This window comes from Phoxinus phoxinus, assembly GCF_949152265.1.
Source record: "Phoxinus phoxinus genome assembly, chromosome: 10".
In the NCBI taxonomy this organism is placed as follows: Eukaryota; Metazoa; Chordata; class Actinopteri; order Cypriniformes; family Leuciscidae; genus Phoxinus; species Phoxinus phoxinus.
This window is the reverse complement of record NC_136885.1, coordinates 13,987,497-14,007,554: the sequence shown is the minus strand read 5'-3', so window position 1 is coordinate 14,007,554 and position 20,058 is coordinate 13,987,497. Positions and strand designations below refer to the sequence as shown.

The 20,058-nt window shown below is 37.2% G+C and overlaps 1 protein-coding gene across 1 annotated transcript; it reads right to left on the bottom strand.

Moving 5' to 3' along the window:
* Positions 1 to 7,470: 7,470 nt before the first annotated feature.
* On the bottom strand, positions 7,471 to 12,317 carry uts2r3 (urotensin-2 receptor 3). Its single transcript, XM_079626584.1, has 2 exons — positions 12,082 to 12,317; positions 7,471 to 10,052 (listed from the first exon to the last, which is right to left on the bottom strand). The coding sequence occupies exon 2, from the start codon at positions 9,919 to 9,921 to the stop codon at positions 8,764 to 8,766; it is 1,158 nt and encodes a 385-aa protein (XP_079482710.1). The 5' UTR covers positions 9,922 to 10,052; positions 12,082 to 12,317; the 3' UTR covers positions 7,471 to 8,763.
* Positions 12,318 to 20,058: the final 7,741 nt, after the last annotated feature.

Here is a 20,058-nt window from a genome sequence, read left to right as displayed (position 1 = left end):
AACGTATCGTTACGAAACTCAGTATGGGTCATCAGTACAAGGGCCTAAAGGTACTCAAAAGATTATGAGACAGCGCCACCTTTTGGTCAAAAGTTATAATGAAATTTCCAAAAATGCTAATAACTTTTGAATAAATTTGCCTATAGTAATGACGGTGTTTCTCAATGTCAAGGATACTTCCTTGGCAGGACGCGTCCTTCCAAGTCATTTCCTTCAGAGGCTAGGCGAGGATCCTCTTTAGGATTTGAGAGAACACGTAAATGGAACATTCTAGCAAGTGCCACGTCATTGCGTCCGTTAGTGAAACCCCGCGAACTCTAACGCGAAGCGGAGGAGTCTTGATTAAACCTAAAAGGGTTGTATTCGCTGTAAAAACTGGTTCGCTGTACATTATCCCGCTTATTACATGGCTGCCTACCTAACAAAATAAATCAATAATAATAAATCAATAATTTGAGACAAAATATTGATTTCAAAAGGAGTTTATTGATTTAAAAATGAGTGTATTGCCTGAGTGAACAGAACTGCGTCCATAGCAACATTCTAGCTGTTAAAACACATGCAATGGTAAAATATGTGAAATGCCGGTGACGGCAAACAAGCTAACAATTGTTAAAATGACAGGTTAGCCATAACGTAATTTGTAATATCAATACGGTAGTAATTTGTACTGGCATTTAAACGTTAAACTTTACTTATATGACGGTTATAACAAATGTATGGTAACGTAAATAGCCTACTTGCATTTAAAAGCATATTGCCCCGTTATTGCTCCGACTCAGCTAACATCCGACATTTTTTTTTTTTTTTAAGATAGCAAAGCTGCGCGCATAGGATTGTGGGCGATTTGATGCGCGAAGTCTACACATATGCACCCTTTCCTGTATATGGGATATTTTCTGAACGAAGGACTCCGCCCTTGGTTGAAATTCTGAGGATCCTCGACATTGGAACAGTCCTTCGACGGATGTCGATGACGTAGCATCCTCGAAATTCCGGCTTCCGAGGATCCTTCCTTGACATTGAGAAACGGCTACTGATCTCAATAGATTCCTTGGGTTATGCTGAAAACATAGATACCAATTTTGCCATAGTCAGTCAAACTTCCTGTCCGCCATCTTTATTTTCTTTTAAAACCTACTTTTTCGAACTCCTCCTAGACCGAACGTCCGATTTTCACCAAAATCGGATCGTGTCATCTCCAGACCGTGCCGAGGAAAAGTTATGGATTTTGTATCGATAGACCAAAACCTTTTTCGTATACCGCAGCAGCAAAGTTGAGGCATGATGCCAAAATGACTATTCAGGCTTTATATCTGCAATGCCTTGACATATTGACACCAAACTTTGTATGTGTCATTGTCACTTCACTCTGACCACATCACATCAGTTTCGTAACTGCGCCACCTATTGGTCGAAAGTGATAATCATATTTTTAGTTATTGTATGTGATTTTTCAACCATTTTGCCAAAATTCATCTTTAAATGTCTTCAATTGCTCCTTGCTGCAGTTGGTCTCACACTCCCAGCCACTTTGGCATGTCTTGTCGTCTTGCTTGCACTTGGCCCCGGTGATTGCTGCTTGCAGCTATATTTCTTCTTCTAATTGATGTACAGCACTGTGCAAAAGTCTTGGGCACGGTAGTATTTTCACACACACAAAAAAGGTTTTAAGACCGTTAATTTTATCTTTTGCTGTAGTGTGTGAGTAGGAAATATCAGTTTACATTTCCAAACATTCTTTTTGCCATTTAAATAATAATCCAGTGAGATTTTTGTATGCACAAAGAGTCTGACAACAGCTGGTCTACTCCAGATCTGATCTCACCATCATCGAGTCAGTCTGTGATTACATGAAGAAACAGAAAAAACTGAGACGGACTAAATCCAGAAGAACTGCGGCAAAGTCTCCAAGATGCTTGAAGAAACCGTCCTGCAAAACTACCTGAAAAAACTGTTCAAGTTTTTTTTTTTTTTTACTGAAAGGATGGTCACACCAAATATCGATTTGATTTCGTTAATAGCAGTTAATTGATAAATAAAATCTATTTTTGAAAGCATCCCCACTTAACAGCATTTTTACACAAGTGCCTAAAACTTTTCACAGTATTGTAGTTTTGCAGGACGGTTTCTTCAAGCGTCTGGAGACATTGCTGCAGTTCCTCTGGATTTAGTTTCACAGTTTTTTCTGTTTCTTCATGTAATCACAGACTGACTCTATGATGGTGAGATCAGATCTGGAGCAAACCGGCTGTTGTCAGACTCCTTGTGCATACGAAAATCTCACTGGATTATTACAATTAATGGCAAAAGGAATGTTTGGAAATGTAAACTGATATTTCCCACTGACACACTATAGCAACAGATCTAAATAACTGCCTTAAAACCTTCTCTGTTTTGGTTTGGTGAAAATACGAACGTGTCTAAGACATTTTCACATTAATGTATCTTTAGGGCAACATGAAATACAAAAATATTATATCTTACAATAATAATTTCCAACAACTATTATGTACTAAAAAATGTGATACAAATAACTTTAATAAGAATGCCTAGGCAATGTTGTTAATTTAAGTAGTGTTCTTTAACAATTTTGTTTGCATAAATTATTTCAGGAAATGGCAACAGGGAATTGTGCACTTTGGGAGAAATAGAACTTGTTCATAAGTTTAGGTGCTATAGAGAATGAGCAGTTTCAAATGTTTGAACACGAGTAATCAGTTCTTCTAGGGCTTTGGTTTCCAGTGAATGTTTTGCTTCTGTTTTTCCACTTCAGCTGCTAATAAACCTTAAGATGTTGATTGACAACTCTTAATAGCTGGTTCTTTTGAAGAATATTTCCTGCATGTCAAACTAGTAATTAGCATAAAAGATGTGACTTGGGTTTTTTGTATATTTTTTTATGAAATAAATGGATTTTCAGGTGCTATTCGCTATATCCGGCCACAAGGAGGTGCAAGATCTCTACAAAACCTCTTCAGTATTATTTGCAGTGTCCATATAAGTCAAGTCCCATATAAACATTCTGGAATTTATTTCCTTTAAAGTTTAAACCTTTACGATGTTCAAATGTTAAGAAATGTATAACAAAGTTTGGTATGAAATTCTTAGTAAATATGATCATAATAACCATGTGACTTCATTTGCACAAAAGGTGCTTGCTTCCACTAAAACATCAGGGTTGAAATTCATGTACTTTTTTTTTTTTTTACATATTTATGTATTGAACACCAGTTTAAATTAGAAGAATGCAAAATAGAAGCATTTTCACTAGTGGTCACTATATGTGTGGAGTTCTCCTCAAAGAAAGGAGAGATCAGCTGAGGATGGCGAGAGCTGCAGACATGGCATTTTTACAGTTTTGCTTGCTGGTCAGAATCAGTGTGTGACTGTGAACAGTGGCTCTGATGTTCATTTATGTAACCTCCGGCCTCCAAAGCACGCAAACCAGGGTCTCGCCTGATCTTGGCGGCTGACATGGATGTGTGAAGACAGGGATTGAGGCAGGAGAAGGTGCTTTATGGCAGCAAAGCCCCTCGGTCTACAAAGAGACACTTGTATTGCTGGCCATCTTCTGTTTGCTGGCAGTGTTCGAAAGGTTTTCAGTCACACATCTGCAAGATTTGCAACATGCTGACATAAACGTTCTGGTGTATGTGTGTGAACATAAGTTACGGTAAAAAAGGCGGCGATACGCACCCTTTAGCAAGTCATTGTGGGGATTTTTTTTCTTGCTGCAAGCGTCTTTGTAAACGGGTTCAAATAAACATTACAAGAACTGTTTTTTGTTGTTGTTGTTGTTGTTATTTGTTTTGAGTCCCAAAAGTATTTTGACCAACACAATCTCATAGCAATTTGTGTTACATTGTCAAATTGGTATGGATTATTTCTATGAACATGATCCAAAAGGTTTGACAACCAGAGAGTGTCTATACTTCCGCGCATCAGAAGTGAATAAATACGATAGGCCTATACGTTAGTGTTTGTATCGTGACGGTGTAAGTACATTTTCACTATAACTATATATTGTTTTAAAATTCACACTACAAATATTTTTCTTTTTTGTTAAATGTTTAACTAGAAAAAAAAATTTGTGCTTAGCTTAAATCACATTAAACTGTTTAAAAAAAAACTGATTTAAATGTTTTGTAACTTATAAAATTTTCGAAAATTGTATATTGAGCAATGTAAGACCATGTCATAACTTTGATCATAATTTTTTTACAGCGAGGCTTTTAAAAACTGAATCTGCACTCTAGGGACATCTGCTGGTTAAACTAAACGCGTCGAGATTGCAGCAACAATACAAATTTGATTAAATTGTAAAACGTACTAGGCTACTTTACATTTTATACGGTTTCATTTATGGGTTCACTTGAGATCAGGGCCAGAATAAAGCCTTGTTTCCTGATATCACACGACTTGGTCAGTTTGAATCGAGCACTCAAAAGATTTGCAAAGTTTACAAGCTTCTTAACGCTGTAGCGCTGTGTTTTGAACAGTCATATCACTATTTGCGCTCCCACTTATTTTAATATTTTGCAGTCTAATGTAATTGCAGTCATACATTTGCTACACGTTGTGACGATTGTATATTCTTTCACTGCTCATAAAGGGAGAAAAACGGGCAAGGAAGAGCAAAAGGCATACAAAGAAAAAGAGAGAGAGAAAAAACAGATGGGAATTTTGAATTTGGGTCTGTGTATGTGTGTCTTAGAGAAAGGGAGCCTCTTATTCTCTCCCAGCAGGAGCTTGGCCTAAACTTCGGCCTAGTCTCGTCTGCCCAGCAGGAGACTTTCCTGAGCTGACTGCCCAAGGGAGGGGCACCTGCCCCTGCCACAAACACTGTAGCACAGGGAGGGGCGTGGGAGGATGGAAAGACACTCAGGATTCCAGGAACAGGAACATGTGTTGGATTTATGAAGCACACAGGTAACACAAAACGATGCAGTGGGAAAAAAAGTGAACTATTTCCCCCCGTACGTACCTCTGAGTTCGTTCTTCAGGAGCTTTCTGCTGCCTCCTCCAAAATTGGAGCTTTCTCTCCGACACAGTCGCAGTGGTTATTGTTGGAAACCTCAACCATACCAGCTCTTGGTGACTACCAATATAAACTGACAGCTTATGGATTTGCTGCCCTCCCTCATGGCAATATTTTCCACTGTTTGGGTTCGTTGGATACTAGCATATGTTTGAAGTTTATCACATGCTCAATCATTCAGACCCTCTTGAGAGAGAACAACGGAGAGGGTCTGAGTTCAAGACCCCAAAGTCTTGTTATTAAACTATCAGGCAAGAGCGTACCCTGAAAGACTTCTTAATGCTAAATGCTATTCAATTAATCTGAATCAGCAGTTCTGCTTATGTGATAGAGCATAAATGAGCATGAGAAACATACATTTAAAAGAAATAATTCACCCGAATTAACATTTTTCGCCTTTTGACCCAATATTATCATCTTTCTTTTGTGAAACGCAAAAAGTTATGTTTGGCAATAAAAAATGTATTGCAAATAAAGATTAATTTATACTGTCAAGCTCCAGAAAAGCTATGTAAAGTATCACAGAAGTTGTCCGTTTGATTAATGCACTATATTCTAAGCCATACGATAACTTTGTGTGAAGAACAATCGCAAATTTAAGCCGTTAACCACTGATTATATTTATGCATTTGGCAGATGCTTTTTATCCCAATAGGCTTAAATTGCATTGAAGGTACACATTTGATCAGTTCTTGCTTTTCCTGGGCATCAAACCTATGACCTTAGTGTTGCTAGCTCCATGCTCTACTGTTTGAGCGACTGAAAGGCACTCGTGAGCTTCCTCTCCATCAGATCTCAAATTGAATTTGTGTGTTGTCACCATCACATATCACATGACAGACTTTGATTCAGCATATTTGGAAAAAAAGCAAATGAGATATTAGAGCTACGATATTGAAGAAGACTAGCAGTGAACACTGACATTACATTTCCACAAAAAGTGAAAATATGTCCCCCCCCCCCTTACAATGGACGTCAATGGGACCCATTAACCAACATTCTTCAAAATATCATATTTTTTGTTCAGCAGACAAAAGAAAATCATAAAGGTTTGGAACAACTTGAGGGTGAGTAAATTGTGAACTATCATTTAATATAAAATAACTGACATTAAATAAATTACAAAATTGTTTTTCCACAGGATTTACCCAAGTGTAAAGTGGATCATTGGGACAAACTGAAGCTGTCGTGGCATCTGTGTTCTCATGCAATAGGACGTTATTTATGACTTTCAACTGTCTGATCACACCGTGAGGTAGGAACATATACATACAGTATTATTCCTTCAAGATGCTGTAATGTTTCTCAGGTAAATGAAAACACATGCCTATGGAAAATGAAAAGAGAGGGAGGTGCACACATCAGGTCCTCATGGAGTCCCGTGTTAGATGGCGTTTTTCCAAACTACTTTATAGTGACTGGATGGAGCTTTTAGGCCAAATGATGAGAACATCAGTGTTTTATGATATAGTTAAATGAAATCACAACCTCAAACATAAAAATTTTGTTTAAAGGCAGAGTAGGTGTTTGATCAATGTATCCAGCTTATCTAACTCAGGATGTATAACATTATTTAGTTGCTATTTGTGTGTATTGTTGATTTTATATTATTTTTTATGTAAAAAAAAAAAACACCTGCCAAGTCCCAATTACATCTCCAAGGGGCTAAATACAGACACCCATGTGACACACACACACACAGACGTCTACAATCTTCACTGCTCTGTCAAACAACAATAGTTATATGTGCGTCACAGAGCAGCAGGCAACCACAAACCAATACAGTGCTGCCATTTAACAATACACATGATTTGTACATTGCAAATACAAGGTTCCTTTTTGGGTAGTCTGTATTTGTTTATGATTGCCAATAAGTCACAAACTGCATTACAAAGTTTACTAACCAAACATGAAGGTTGAAGCACACACACCAACATTTGTGGGTCAGTTTCAGAAAGTGCAAAAAGCTGATACAGACTCAATAAGGATGATAGCATCCAATGAAAACACAGTCACATCCAAGCACTGCAGTGCAACACACACACACACCCCATGCAAGACCCACAAAAAAGTGAATGCTAGCAAAAGCATACTCCAGGCCAATGCAGACACATAAATAAATGCTTCCTGAATGAAAACCATATTTCATTTTTTTTTTGTCTCGATCTCTCTGTCTCTTTTCTGTTTTTCTCTTCATTTCTAGTTAATTTCTCATCCATTCTCCTTTCTAATGCCTTTCTCCATCTCTCGGCCCTTCTCTCTTTCTCTCTCTTCATTTTCTTCACTGAAAACCCCACTCATCTGCTATTGTAATAAGGACAGTTCTGCTTTACAGTGTCACGTTTCTGCAGTATCATTTAGGCAGTGTCAGGAAGTCTTCTAACGCTTCCCAGAAGACTCAGATCATGAACCATTCTGTAGTTGTTCTTACATAGAATATTTCTTTATTGACAATTGTATGATATAAGCAGAACCTCAGATTTCATTTATAATTCTTTCAGCCAAGCTTTTTTTGTGCAAAGCAATGCATTATTAAACAGTAAATCATAACAAATATAATACAGGTAAGCTAGAACAATTAAAACAAAATCTTTTCAAAAATATATCTTGAAGGGTCCAGGCTTGGTGCAATTTTCCAAATACTAACCCTAATACATTTTAGAACATTTGATCTCAAAATTTTAGAGATATAAATGTTTCCCTAGCTGACATTGTCCATAAACATGCATAAATAGGGGCAAAGATGCAGTTTTAAAAATGGAACAAATTTGTGTAGATCTGCTACTGAAACAATTTACAGCAGTCAACGTTTGAAAGTGGATCAAAAAAAGTTAATCAAAGTTATCCAAAGACCAGAACGGGTATTGTTCAAAATTCATGTATAACTTTGATGAAAGGTTTTGATCCACTTCAAATGTTTTTTTTTTAAGAGTGGTTCAAAATTCAAAATTTTGTTTAAAATTGCATAATTCAATTTAACCGTGACAAAAAAAAAACTGAATCAGGTAGAATAAAAAAAATTAATGATTCAAATAAGGTGCCAATAAATACACAAAGTCAGGATTGTAACAGATCTGTTGGCTAAAATTGTTTTAGTTATGATGAAGTACCTCATGGAGAACATAATGTCCTATTGGAGAATAGTGACTGTTTATCCTGGCCTCGTGACAGAAGTGATTTATCCTCCTCAAAAGAGCAAACTCTGACAAGTCCTTTAGCTTTGAGCCAAATCCATGTAATTTCTCCTTTGCACTTAAACCAATTTGGTAGGTAAATGTTTCACACCTGCTTTTACAGTATCCTGGGGGCGATTTCACGAATCCTGACAAAGCTTGTTTTGTCCCTTTCAAGTTGTCCTATAAACAGATGTTTCACACATTTTTGTCCACTAGTATTTAACAGTGGCTTGACCTTGCTATGTCAAAGGTGACAAACCCTAAAGATTTCAGAAACGCTTCCGTAAGATTTCATCGCTAATTTAATTTTGGTTTGCAGGGACCATATTGCTGATCATATTAACTATGACTATATATGTACAGGGGTCCAGGGAGCAGAGAAGACACGCCATCAGTGGCTTGAATTAAAGAGTATTATTATATCTGCACAGCATACAAAGCGATATGCCCTTTAGCACCAAAATTAGAAATCTGTGTGAACATAACTATGCACAGTCTTATTGGTCATGGGCTGCACTAATTGGCGAATAAAATAGTGGGCAGCTGTTATTGTTGTTCAGAGCTGCCCTTGTTGCAGAGTGGGGCAGCCGCACTTATGGCCTTCCTACTGGGACGCCTGCGCTTGCCTGTCAGCAGTGTGTAGAAGAAGGGATTCACACACGAGTTTCCATAAGTCAGCCCTGTGAGGATGCGATTAATCGTCACCTGCGTGCCCACCGGCACCACGCGCAGAACCTCTGGCCGGTACAACGGCAGAAGCTGCCAGATCCAGAATGGAAGGAAACAAGCCCAGAATGTCAACACAATTCCCAGGATGAGGAGCAGGACTTTGGGGCGAGGTGCACGGGGCGGGTAGGCGTTGCCCCCTCCGACCCAAGCTGGCTGCGTCTGAGAGACCCAGTAGAGTCTCCCCAAAGCTGCATACAAAGCTCCGATAGCCAGCCCTGGGCCTAGGATACTGGTGCAGAAGAGGACACTGAGGTAGGCTTTCGAACTCTGCTCGTCCCAGGCGGGAACGCACAACTTGCCTTCCTGGTTCTCTCCATCCTCGAGGTGCAAAGTGATCATCATGGGCAAACTGAGAGCCACGGCAAAGCCCCAGGCCAAAGCGACTCGCAGGAGTCCAGAGGAAGGTGTGGACGAGGCTGCCAACGGATCGGCCACAGCTCGATACCTATCCAGACTCATGGCAGTGAGGGTGAAGATGCTTGCGTGCATGGTGAGCAAATCCAGACTGAGTAGGAGCCGACAGCCTAGTTCACCGAAGGCCCAGTCAGATGCCAGGCTGTCGTACACGATGAAGGGGGCAGTGGAGAGGTACACCAGGTCTGCTAAAGCCAGACTCAGAACCTGCAGGTGAAGGGAGGAAGAGGAGGACGACGAGGTGGGAGAGGAGGAGGGAGAGAAAGAAGGGGAGGAGGTGCCGAGGCAGGAGGAGCTGTAACAACAGGTAGGAGAGGTACGTCGCCGCCTTGACATCCTGCGACGGCGAATCAGAAGCCCTAGGGTGTACAGGTTGCCCAGAATGCCCAGTAGAGAAAGGAGGGATAGGAAAAAGCAGAAGAGAGCAGTGGAGGCTACACTTGGGGATGGGGAGAGAGAGGGAGAGGATGAGGGAAAGGAGAGGTTAGTGAGAAAGGGAAAGGTGTATGAAGGGGAAGGGGAAAGGGAAGAGGAAAGAGAAGTAGAGCCAGAGACGTCCATTTGTCCTGGATGGCAAGAATCCCAAGATGAGTGGCCTTCTGAGAGATGTAACTTCAGAGTGTATTAGGGTGTTTACTGTGCCCAGGTGATCAGAGATTCCAAATTTGAAGGGGAGAGCTGTGAGTGGACTGCTTTAATGGGCGAGAGAAGAAGAGAGAAACAAGAGACAAAGAAATAGTGATTTTATAAACTTTTTTTTTTTAAACTACAAATTTACAAGTTTGTCAAAGTACGCTAAATATCATACATATCACAGATTACAAGAACTATAGTATTATGTTATCGTTAGATGCACAGCACCAGTTTGGACAGTATTGACAGAAATTCATACAAATCTACATGGGGACATTTTTTGGGTAAAGAGTTCAACTAACTAATATCAACACAGCAAACTTGGTTGGATTAGTTTAACTAACCTATTTTATAGCTTACAACTATTATTGTTAATAAAATGGTTTAAGTAGGCTAGTTAGGCTATTTAAGATCAATGATCTCAGCAGCACTGTATTAAGCATGCTCTAAAATTTTCCTCACAAACTTAGGACATTTTAAGCTTAAGTCCTGAAAAAAAAATGGGACAATGAGAAACGCTTGACTGTAATTTGCTTATAGCCTATCTACGTTGTCATAAATCGGTTCTTTTCTCGGCGAATTCTATTCCTCGTCATAATGACGGGTGTGAAGATCAAAGCCCAGCCGGGGGGCGCAAGAACACACGGGAGAGAATTATATGTGGCACATGGTGACCCTGAGAGAGAGACGGGTTACGAGGCTACGAGCTACTGTTGCTACAGAGAAGCACTGGCACAGGCGCAGGTTACCCGCTGCGCCCATTACCCTTACCAGGGGTGCTTTAAATAACACCTTTTAGATCGACACGGAGATCGACAGATTGGCTAGTTTTAGTTAATTTATTTATTAATTCAATACAAATATGGATTTAGTACATTTTAAATGATAAAATGCCCAGCTAAGCCAATTAAATAAATAAAAATGATTTAATAATTTTGTTATAGGCTACACAACTCTGAAACTCTTGTTAACTAATTTTAGGAACTTAAAGAGTTAGCTGTGTCTAGGAGTCCTTGTCATTGTAGTTGGCTAATTATTGTTTTCATAATGTAAAAATGTCGAACACATGTAGTCTGCATTGAATCAGGGGAAATCGGGGAATGTTGCGCCAAGGAGTGAGTTGTAACACCATCAGTTTTAACCAAATTAGCTGAGGTGAGATCATTCATTCTTCATGACAGCAGAAGTGTGCTGCGTGTAAAAACATATAAAGGATTAACAGGAGAACAATAAATTGAATGTTGAATGAATGATGACAGAACAAGAGACTTTCTGAATCAAGTCATGCTAATCTTGTTTAGGCTATAGCCTAACGTCCACACTCTTCACCTGTTTAAAAACAAATTAATAAATATCAGACGGGGAGGATTGAAACAGTTTCCATTCTTTATAGCCCATAAAGACTTAACAAAACGGGACAGTGTCCACTTGACAATCTGTGGGTTCTGTGTAGGCTTTCTATATTGTTTCCATTTTTAGGTTGTTCTTTATTTATTTTGTAGCCTATTTATCTGCTGAATTAAATTAAATGTGATGGTGCGATGATAGGTCTATTTTATATTTGCTTACCACAAATGTATGTTAAACGAAAAATGTTTCCTACAATCCGATATGGAAATATTGTAACAATTGCACTTTGTACTTGACATTAGTTTAATTAATGTAGCCTTTTCGTTGTACATTTCTAATAGCCTACGTAACAAAGAAATATGAGATGGGCTATTAGCCCATAGGCCAAAGTTTGTGACACATCACGCAAGAAACACATCATTTCAGATGTTAACGAAAAATTTGTCACAACACTTCCCGGTCTTCCCCCATCCTATTAGCTAATACGCATCTTTAATATAAAACTCGATGGTTGTCGCATGTAAGAACGGCATGTTCATGAGACAGCTGAAACTGTAAGTAGGCTAAGGGGCTGCTATTATTCAAACAAACAATGTCTCGGAAGATAATAAAGGCTATTTGTAACATAGGCTATTTGTTACGTTTAAATTCTGAGGACACAACAAACTACATTAATTCGATTTAAATGAGCTAATACAGTAGCCTATTCTTATTTTTGAAACCCTAAAATTGTCTTACCCTTAAATTGAGTATTCAGAGATGGCATGTTCCATATGTCGGCATATCCACACTTCAAACCGCGAGACAATGACGAAAATCCCACTCTATAATATTCTAATTAAATTGTGTATTTATAAAGGATAAATCAAAAAGCTCAGCGAGGTGTTAATGTTCCTCTAAGGACAGCGTTAAAGAAACTTTAGGATGGTGTAGAGTATCTCTGTCACAGTCAGTCCACTCCCCATATGTTGTCTGAAGCAAATGAAGGGAGGGATGAAGATAGCCTCGATCTGCTGAAAGACTGGAGAAAGAAGGGTGTCTTTAATAAAGACCAACTAATGGCCTTGGAGGGAGACAATTGATCTTCATTGGCAGCTGGACTTAATGTGATTTGATGTTTAGTCTCTAACCCTGACTGATATTATTTGTGGTGTTCATTAACTTCTTACTTATGATTATCCCTTCAGCTCACTTTTAACGAACATTTTTACGAGTGAAAAATCTGTGCTTTGGGGCTGTATTTATCAGTGCCAAAAGAAATACAGTCAGTATACCATAGGAAAAACACTTGTAAATGTCAGGGAACAATATTTATGTCCATCATCCATCAAAGTTATTTGGGTTTGGGAGCATGCAAGGAATATTTTAGGTAGAATTTATTAGAGAACTTTAAGAATTACAACAGCAAACATGAAAAGGTACGTAAATTATTTCAGTTGTACAGGTACTCACAGGAACAATGAACATGTTATTAAACCCATTCTTTGAGGCTGCTGAATCATGCGTGAAAAATGTTGGATGAAATTTTGATACGCGTCACAATCCAAACCACAGCCGAGGCAGTGAAAACCATTTAATCACTTAAAAAATATGGTATCGCTCCCTAACGACCATACAGGAAAACATAACCATTAATGGAGATAAACCGTTTCAGTGGAAGGACATTTTCACCCCCTTAGTCATGCAAAACTTAAAATGATGCATGATGTGGATATCTTGCAAGTATGCTGTCCTTTAGAACCACATGAATGGATACTTAAAGGGATAGTACACCAAATAAAAAAATAAAAAATCAATCATCAATTTAGTCATCATGCACCCTCATGTAATTCCAAACCTTGACTTACTTTCTTCTATAAAATACAAAAGATGGTTTGAAGAATGTCTGTTTTTGTCCATACAATGAAAGTCAGCGGGGTCCAATGTTGTTTTGGGCCCCACTGGCTATAGCTAGCTATGGAAACAACAATTCTTCAAAAATATTTTCTTTTGTATTTCATAGAAGAAAGAAAGTTATACACTATTGGATCGACATGAGGGTGAAAAATGATGACAGAATATTACATTTAGGGTAAACTAACCCTTTAAACTTTTGTTAAACCAAGTAGGGAAACAAAAAATGGGGGAAGTGATACTTGAGCTGCATGCAGTTTTGATTATGGGGACTGGTTTTCCTTTGTTTTGATATCATTTTGGTGTAAACCGCAAAAAATAAAAGCTTTTAACCCAGGTCAGAATGTGTAAATCCAAAACACCAAAATCGAATTAGATTATAACTGGGAACAGTAGCCTATCTAAAAGTTAAAGTTTAACAAAATGCTTTTATATGACCAAGATTAGTCATCATACAGTGATTCTATTAATATTCAACCTATATTATTTGTTATAAAGTGATTCTGAGCTCTTTGAAGCACACGAGTGGGTCAGTGGACACATGTTCTTTCCTGTAAAATGAAGATGATTCATTAGATGAAGGCGGTCCAGTGTAAAGGAACAACCGGCGTAAATAACTGTCCAGTGAGAAAGAAAGAGTAATAGAGTGAGAGAAAGAGACAGACAGAGAGCAAAAGTTACAACCCCGTCTCCTCATGAGCTACTGACACCACATTCAGCGTCGCACCGCGTGCCAACACACATCTACACAAGGCCAACAAACACATATCTGCACATCTACTGCACTCCTGCCAACACACACACACACACCGCTGACACACTTCAACTTAACACCACCTCTGAACACCCGATACGGTCAACACTCAAACACATCTAATCAATGGGGTAAGGAGAGTATGTGTGTTGACCGCAAGAGCCCGGGATCATCATCGCAGCAGCCTATAGGGCTTAATGAACAAGTCTCCTGGTTCAACTGTTCAGTGTTTTTCTATACGCTTCTCTTTTTGTGACCGCAGTAAGTAAAGTGAGTAAAACGGAAGGCATTTGAGTCACCGAAATATTTGCAAACACTCATTCAATTGAATTAGACTGCTATAGACTTATTGATTATTAAAAAAAAAAAAAGTTCAGTCTAAAATGGATATTGTATTATTATTAGTAAGATCAATCAAAAATCCATGTACCATTTAATACTGCATTGTCAAATTGTATACATTAATGTAACCACAATCCATTTGTACATTGTTCTTATAATGGGCCGATTAATGGGCTGTTTTACCCCTCAAAGGTTATTTTTTTTAAAATTATTATTAGATATTAATGCTCTTATGGCAAATTGCTTGTGATGTTTACCATTTGTAAGTTGCTTTGAATTTATTTTATTTTATAAGATATTATTGGTTCTTAAATAATTTATGATGTTTATCACAAGTTGCTTGTAAGTTGTTGCTTTGAATTTATTTTATTTTATTAAATATTATTGCCATTTATGACAAATTGCTTGTGATTATCATTTGTAAGCTGCTTTGATTTGGTTTTACTTTATTCTATATTTAATTTTATTTATGTGGAAGGCAGAAGTGAGAATATATACACACACACACACACACACACACACACACACACACACACAGCTATTTTACATAAACACGTATGACAGTTCACCATGTCTGAATATATATATATATATATATATATATATATATATATATATATATATAAACACCATAAAAGTAGTCGACATGCTTGTGATATTTCAGGTCTTCTGAAACCAGTTTGAATATGCAGAATGGAAAATAACTTAAGAGCTACGGCTGAGGAGAAGATTATCATGAATAATGATTTTTATTTTCAGTCTGTTCCTCTCACAAGCTATCATATTTGAACTGTATTCATGGCATTTTCCAGATTTCTTTGTTTAGCTGAAAGGGATAGGGCACGCTAAATGAATATTATGTCATTATTTATAGTCACTCTTTAGTCGTCGTCTTTTTTTGGGAAAAGTCATTGGGACTTTAATGTTATGAACAAACAAATAGCTTTTAGCATCCAAGGTCACTATGAATTTTTCTGAAAAAATAACAATGTTGCTTTACATTTTTATAAATCGCAGCATTCAGGTTTGGAACAACACAAGCGTGAGTAAATAATGACAGAATTTTAATTTCATGTTCTTTAGAAGCATTAGACTGCTAATCCTTTCTCAAGCCACTGCTGTGTTTGTCTAAAATGGGTTTCAACTCTTGTGTGAAGTCTGCAGGATTTAGAGAGGTGATCTGGGCTTAGCGTGTCCCAGGCATGTGCTGTATATTTGAGAACACAAGATGGACAGAGACAGGCACCAGGGCCAAGACGAGAAGAAGGGCAGCATACCTCTCCCTGCGGGGTGTGTGGAATTTCAACAAATACCTGGCACAGGCCTGCCAAAATAGGCAAAGGAGAGAGAGATTAGTAGAAAGAGAGACAGACGGACGGGACAGAGACAAAATGAAAGAGAGACACAAAGTTTGTCTGATGTCTCACTAAAGGATGGATTGTGATTAACAAATACAAAATGGAACAAACCGACCCTGTTGTGACAAAGATGAAAATACAACAAATGCTTCATCTTTGTCTAAATAGCAAAATATGAAAAGGGAGATGCGAGAATGATACACACACACACACACACACACACACACACACACACACACACACACACACACACACACACACACACACTTATTATTAATATTTTCTCAGCATGTTTTGGTACCGGCTACATGAGAAGAGTTAATGTGGAAATGTGTGCGATTTTGCACAAAATGAATCAAATGGATATTATGAGATCTGTTAGTGTATAGCATTCTGAAATATTGGAATTTATAGGAGTTTCTGTGATGCTACCGTTTTATACATTACATAGTAAACTGCATGCTGCTTTATATTAAACAATTAATTCGTGTGTAAGTAGGGTGATAGACTTAATTGCCTTCGCACATGTATGCCATTACTAGCTTAGCTGTTAGTCTTAGTGTATTTAAATGAAATAAGTTCACATTACTCATAATATTGGTTTAAGTGACCATAACTTGTTGGATTTACTCAATTTAATTTGTCATGGTACCAAAATGTAGTAATTCAGATTAAATTTTCTACTTTCATTTACTTGCTATTACATACCATAGCTTTTCACCTTGTGTATCTTACGCTAATCTTATATTAAACTTGCCATTGTGTACTTTGCATTTTGTTCTTGGCATTCGTATGGCAAATTGCTTGTGATGTTCCTCATTTGTAATTCGCTAATGTAATGTAATTAGCATAAAAATGCGTGCTTTTAGATTTTCAGCTAATTACTAACCCTTTCAGCCACTCTTTTCTGAAAGAACAGACTTATCATCCTCATTTCATGGCGTTCGCTGACATGAGGCCTGTAGATTAACACATTAGATTTCGTGGTGTGTGGTGTCTTGATGCCTAAAGCTTATGGGTAAGGTTCTGCCCTTCCCGGGGTGTCTCCCTTCACATCAAAGGGATCATAATTGCCAGACACAACTGCACAGCCCCACCGGGACCCCCAGCTCAGTGTGTGTGTGTGTGTGTGTGTGTGTGTGTTTCAGTGCTGTGCATCTGCACATGGGTTTCTAACAAAAAACAATCTGATTAAGGTACCTTGACATAAATAATCACAGACCCTTTAAATGGCTTTAAACCGCCCTTGTGCTTTGCTTACATTATGTTAATTAATTCTCCAGTCTTCGTCAGCCAATTGACAGATTGCCCCCATGTTTGACTTCTCCTTACAGCAGATTTAATTAAATGGGCGGACATTTTTTGCGCGTAACAAACTGTTTGTTTCCCTGCAGACTGATTAGTAGAGTCCAAGATGAAATATTGATCCTCCATCTCTGGTGCTGATGTTTATATTCACGTCACTTTCAGTAGTTCTCTGTAATAAAGATAAAGGACTGGCACTCCTCCGACACAGTTTGTTTAATGGCCGTCTTGCGAGCAAATTAGATGCATTGAAAATCTTTGGACTTACTTCTGCTGTATCTATGCATATGTCAGAGAAACAAACATTGCATATAGCCTCTTTGTTTGTTTTTATCAATGCATTATTTGGACCAATAAGTTGATTAGGGACCAAATTTGGTAATTTTACACTGTTTTGCATGCATATAGTCAAGAATCAGCAAGGCTGTGAATAAGCAACACAAAAAGTGTTGTGCCTGAATGAATCAGTGCTTTTGAAGGAATAGATTGAGCAAATGATTCAATGATCGATTGACTCATTCATAAAGACAGTAATTTATTTGGTTCCTGAATGAATCAGTGCTTTTGAATGAATAGATTGAGTGAATGATTCAATGACTCATTCATAAAGATAGTAACTTAGTTCTTGAATGAATCAGTGGCTTTGAATGAATCAGTTAATTGACTAATTTAATAGCTGCATCTGAATATGCATACTTCCCTCATATATATATATATATATATATATATATATATATATATATATATATATATATATATATATATATATATATAGGGTAAAAAGTGAAAAGAGTAGTATGTCCAAATACACAGTATTCATAAAACAGTAGACAAAAAGTCCCTGAATGACATATTACATCCAGTGAGATTCTGAAGTACTCCAATGGACACTTTACTATAAGGCCATGTGAGAGAATTTGTAAATGGCAGTGAATAACATTCGTATGGTCATGGCAACATAACAAATGTTCGACCAGATTAAATTCATACTATAGAGCATACTACTTTTTTAACAGCCGCAAAGTAATTACTTATTCAAAAGAAGTACCTATCGGAGAATATGCAATATCAGAAACAATGTTTAATTCCTGAAAAAATATGTGCTTTTGAACGAATCGACTGACTGAATGATTCAATGACTCACTTCTATAAAGAGACAGCCTGTTTAAATCCTGGATTATTTAATTTCACATAGACTAAGAAATGTGCATTTGTTTTATGAGATCACTGACTTGACTAATTTACAGTTTAAAAAAAAAGATAGTTCACCCAAAAATGAACATTTTGCATAATACTCACCCTCATGTTGTTCCAAACCTGTATGAGTTTCTTTCTTCTTTTGAACACAAAAGATATTTTGAAGAATGTTGGCAACCAGACAGTTGACGGCACCCATTGACTTTATTTAATTTTTACATATTTTTTTCCTAATATGGAAGTCAATGGGTGCCGTCAATGACACATTGAAATATTTGTGACATTTTGAAGAAGAAAAAGTCAATTTGTAAAATGTTCTCCAATTATCTTTGTTTTTATGTACAACTTTGAAAATCATATTTTACAGTGTCAGGTGAGAGAATCCATGGTTTTAGTGGGCCGACCCAACGATGACTGAAATTTTCCTACATTCAAATCTTTGTTGAAAGTCCATTCTTGACCTTGGCCATATTTAATAGTTATTACTTTATTCTATTACTCAAAGCAGAGCATGCATGCAAAAAGTAATATTACTAAAGTATTGCTACTATTACTTTTGATGGGGATATAAAGAAATTTGTTTAATGCAATTGTGAGCTTAGTTAACTCTAATTTATCTAATTTCCCCCAAAATTGTAGTTTTTGAGCTTATTCCACTGCAAGAACAAAAAAAAACAAACTGAGTGAATCTGACTTTCAGTTCAGCGTTTTATAGATCTGGCAAACCCAAGGTACAGAGATTGAATCAGACTCCAGTGGAGATTGGCTTTTGTTCAGTTGGAAGTTTATCTTATTCCTTGACCACACTGAACATGTGCTGAAAGGCAGCAGAGGATTACGTCTGCATTTATGGAAGTTGGATTATATAATCCCAGTTTCCATGAAAATGAACCAATCATGCTTTCTAATAACTGACATGTGGAAGATACTGTACGTAAGACACATAACACAATTAGGATATTTTAAGATTCCTGAATACAGAATATATATATATAATAGCCAAGCAGTTTGTGCATGCCCTTACCTTATTGTACTTGAGCACACACAGTTCAGAATCAGACATCATGTGAGTGACAGTTAGTTCGATGTCCATTCAGGTGTAATTTAGCACTGCAATTTATTCTTTTTATAACTTATATAAGTATTTTTTTATATAAGTTACATTTTTGCGTGTAATTATATTATTATTTAATTAATTTAACATTCTTTTTTTATTGAAAGCAGAAAGCATTTAATCAGGCAAAACAAATTATAGTGATGTGGAAATAAGCTTCAGACAGAGTTCAGAAACAAGTCCAAATGTCCTAAAGTTTATTAGGCTGTACAAAAAAACAATAGTATGTGGTTATATTATAAATAGGACTTTAAAGCTGCAAATTAACACCGTTATTAAGACCACTCACATCTTATAAAACTTAAAACAGATCCATTTTATTGTAAAACCGCACATTCTTTTACATTTAGAGGCACATTCATTCCAGTGTGTAAGCAGTCACAGTATGTATATAACCATGTCCAGGTGAGTTTTTTTTTTTTTTTTACACTTATGTAACAAGCCACTTTTTCACAGTGAACCGTGTTAGCTGTCAAATTTTTTACTGGTTCAGCAAGTGGCCAATCAAAAGAAAACATTATTCTCTCCCTGTCTATTCAATCAGAACAGAAAGAGCTTGTTCAGTCTGATGAAATGGAAACATTCTGCCCTCTAGTGGTTCATATGCGAAACCTCACCTGTAACAAGAAATTAAATGACGTTGACTTTTATTTCAATTGATTAATTATGTAAATGTATCTGAATTTATTTTGACCGACTAATCAAAACCCTCCACATATTGTAATTTATGGCTGTAAAACATAAAACAATCC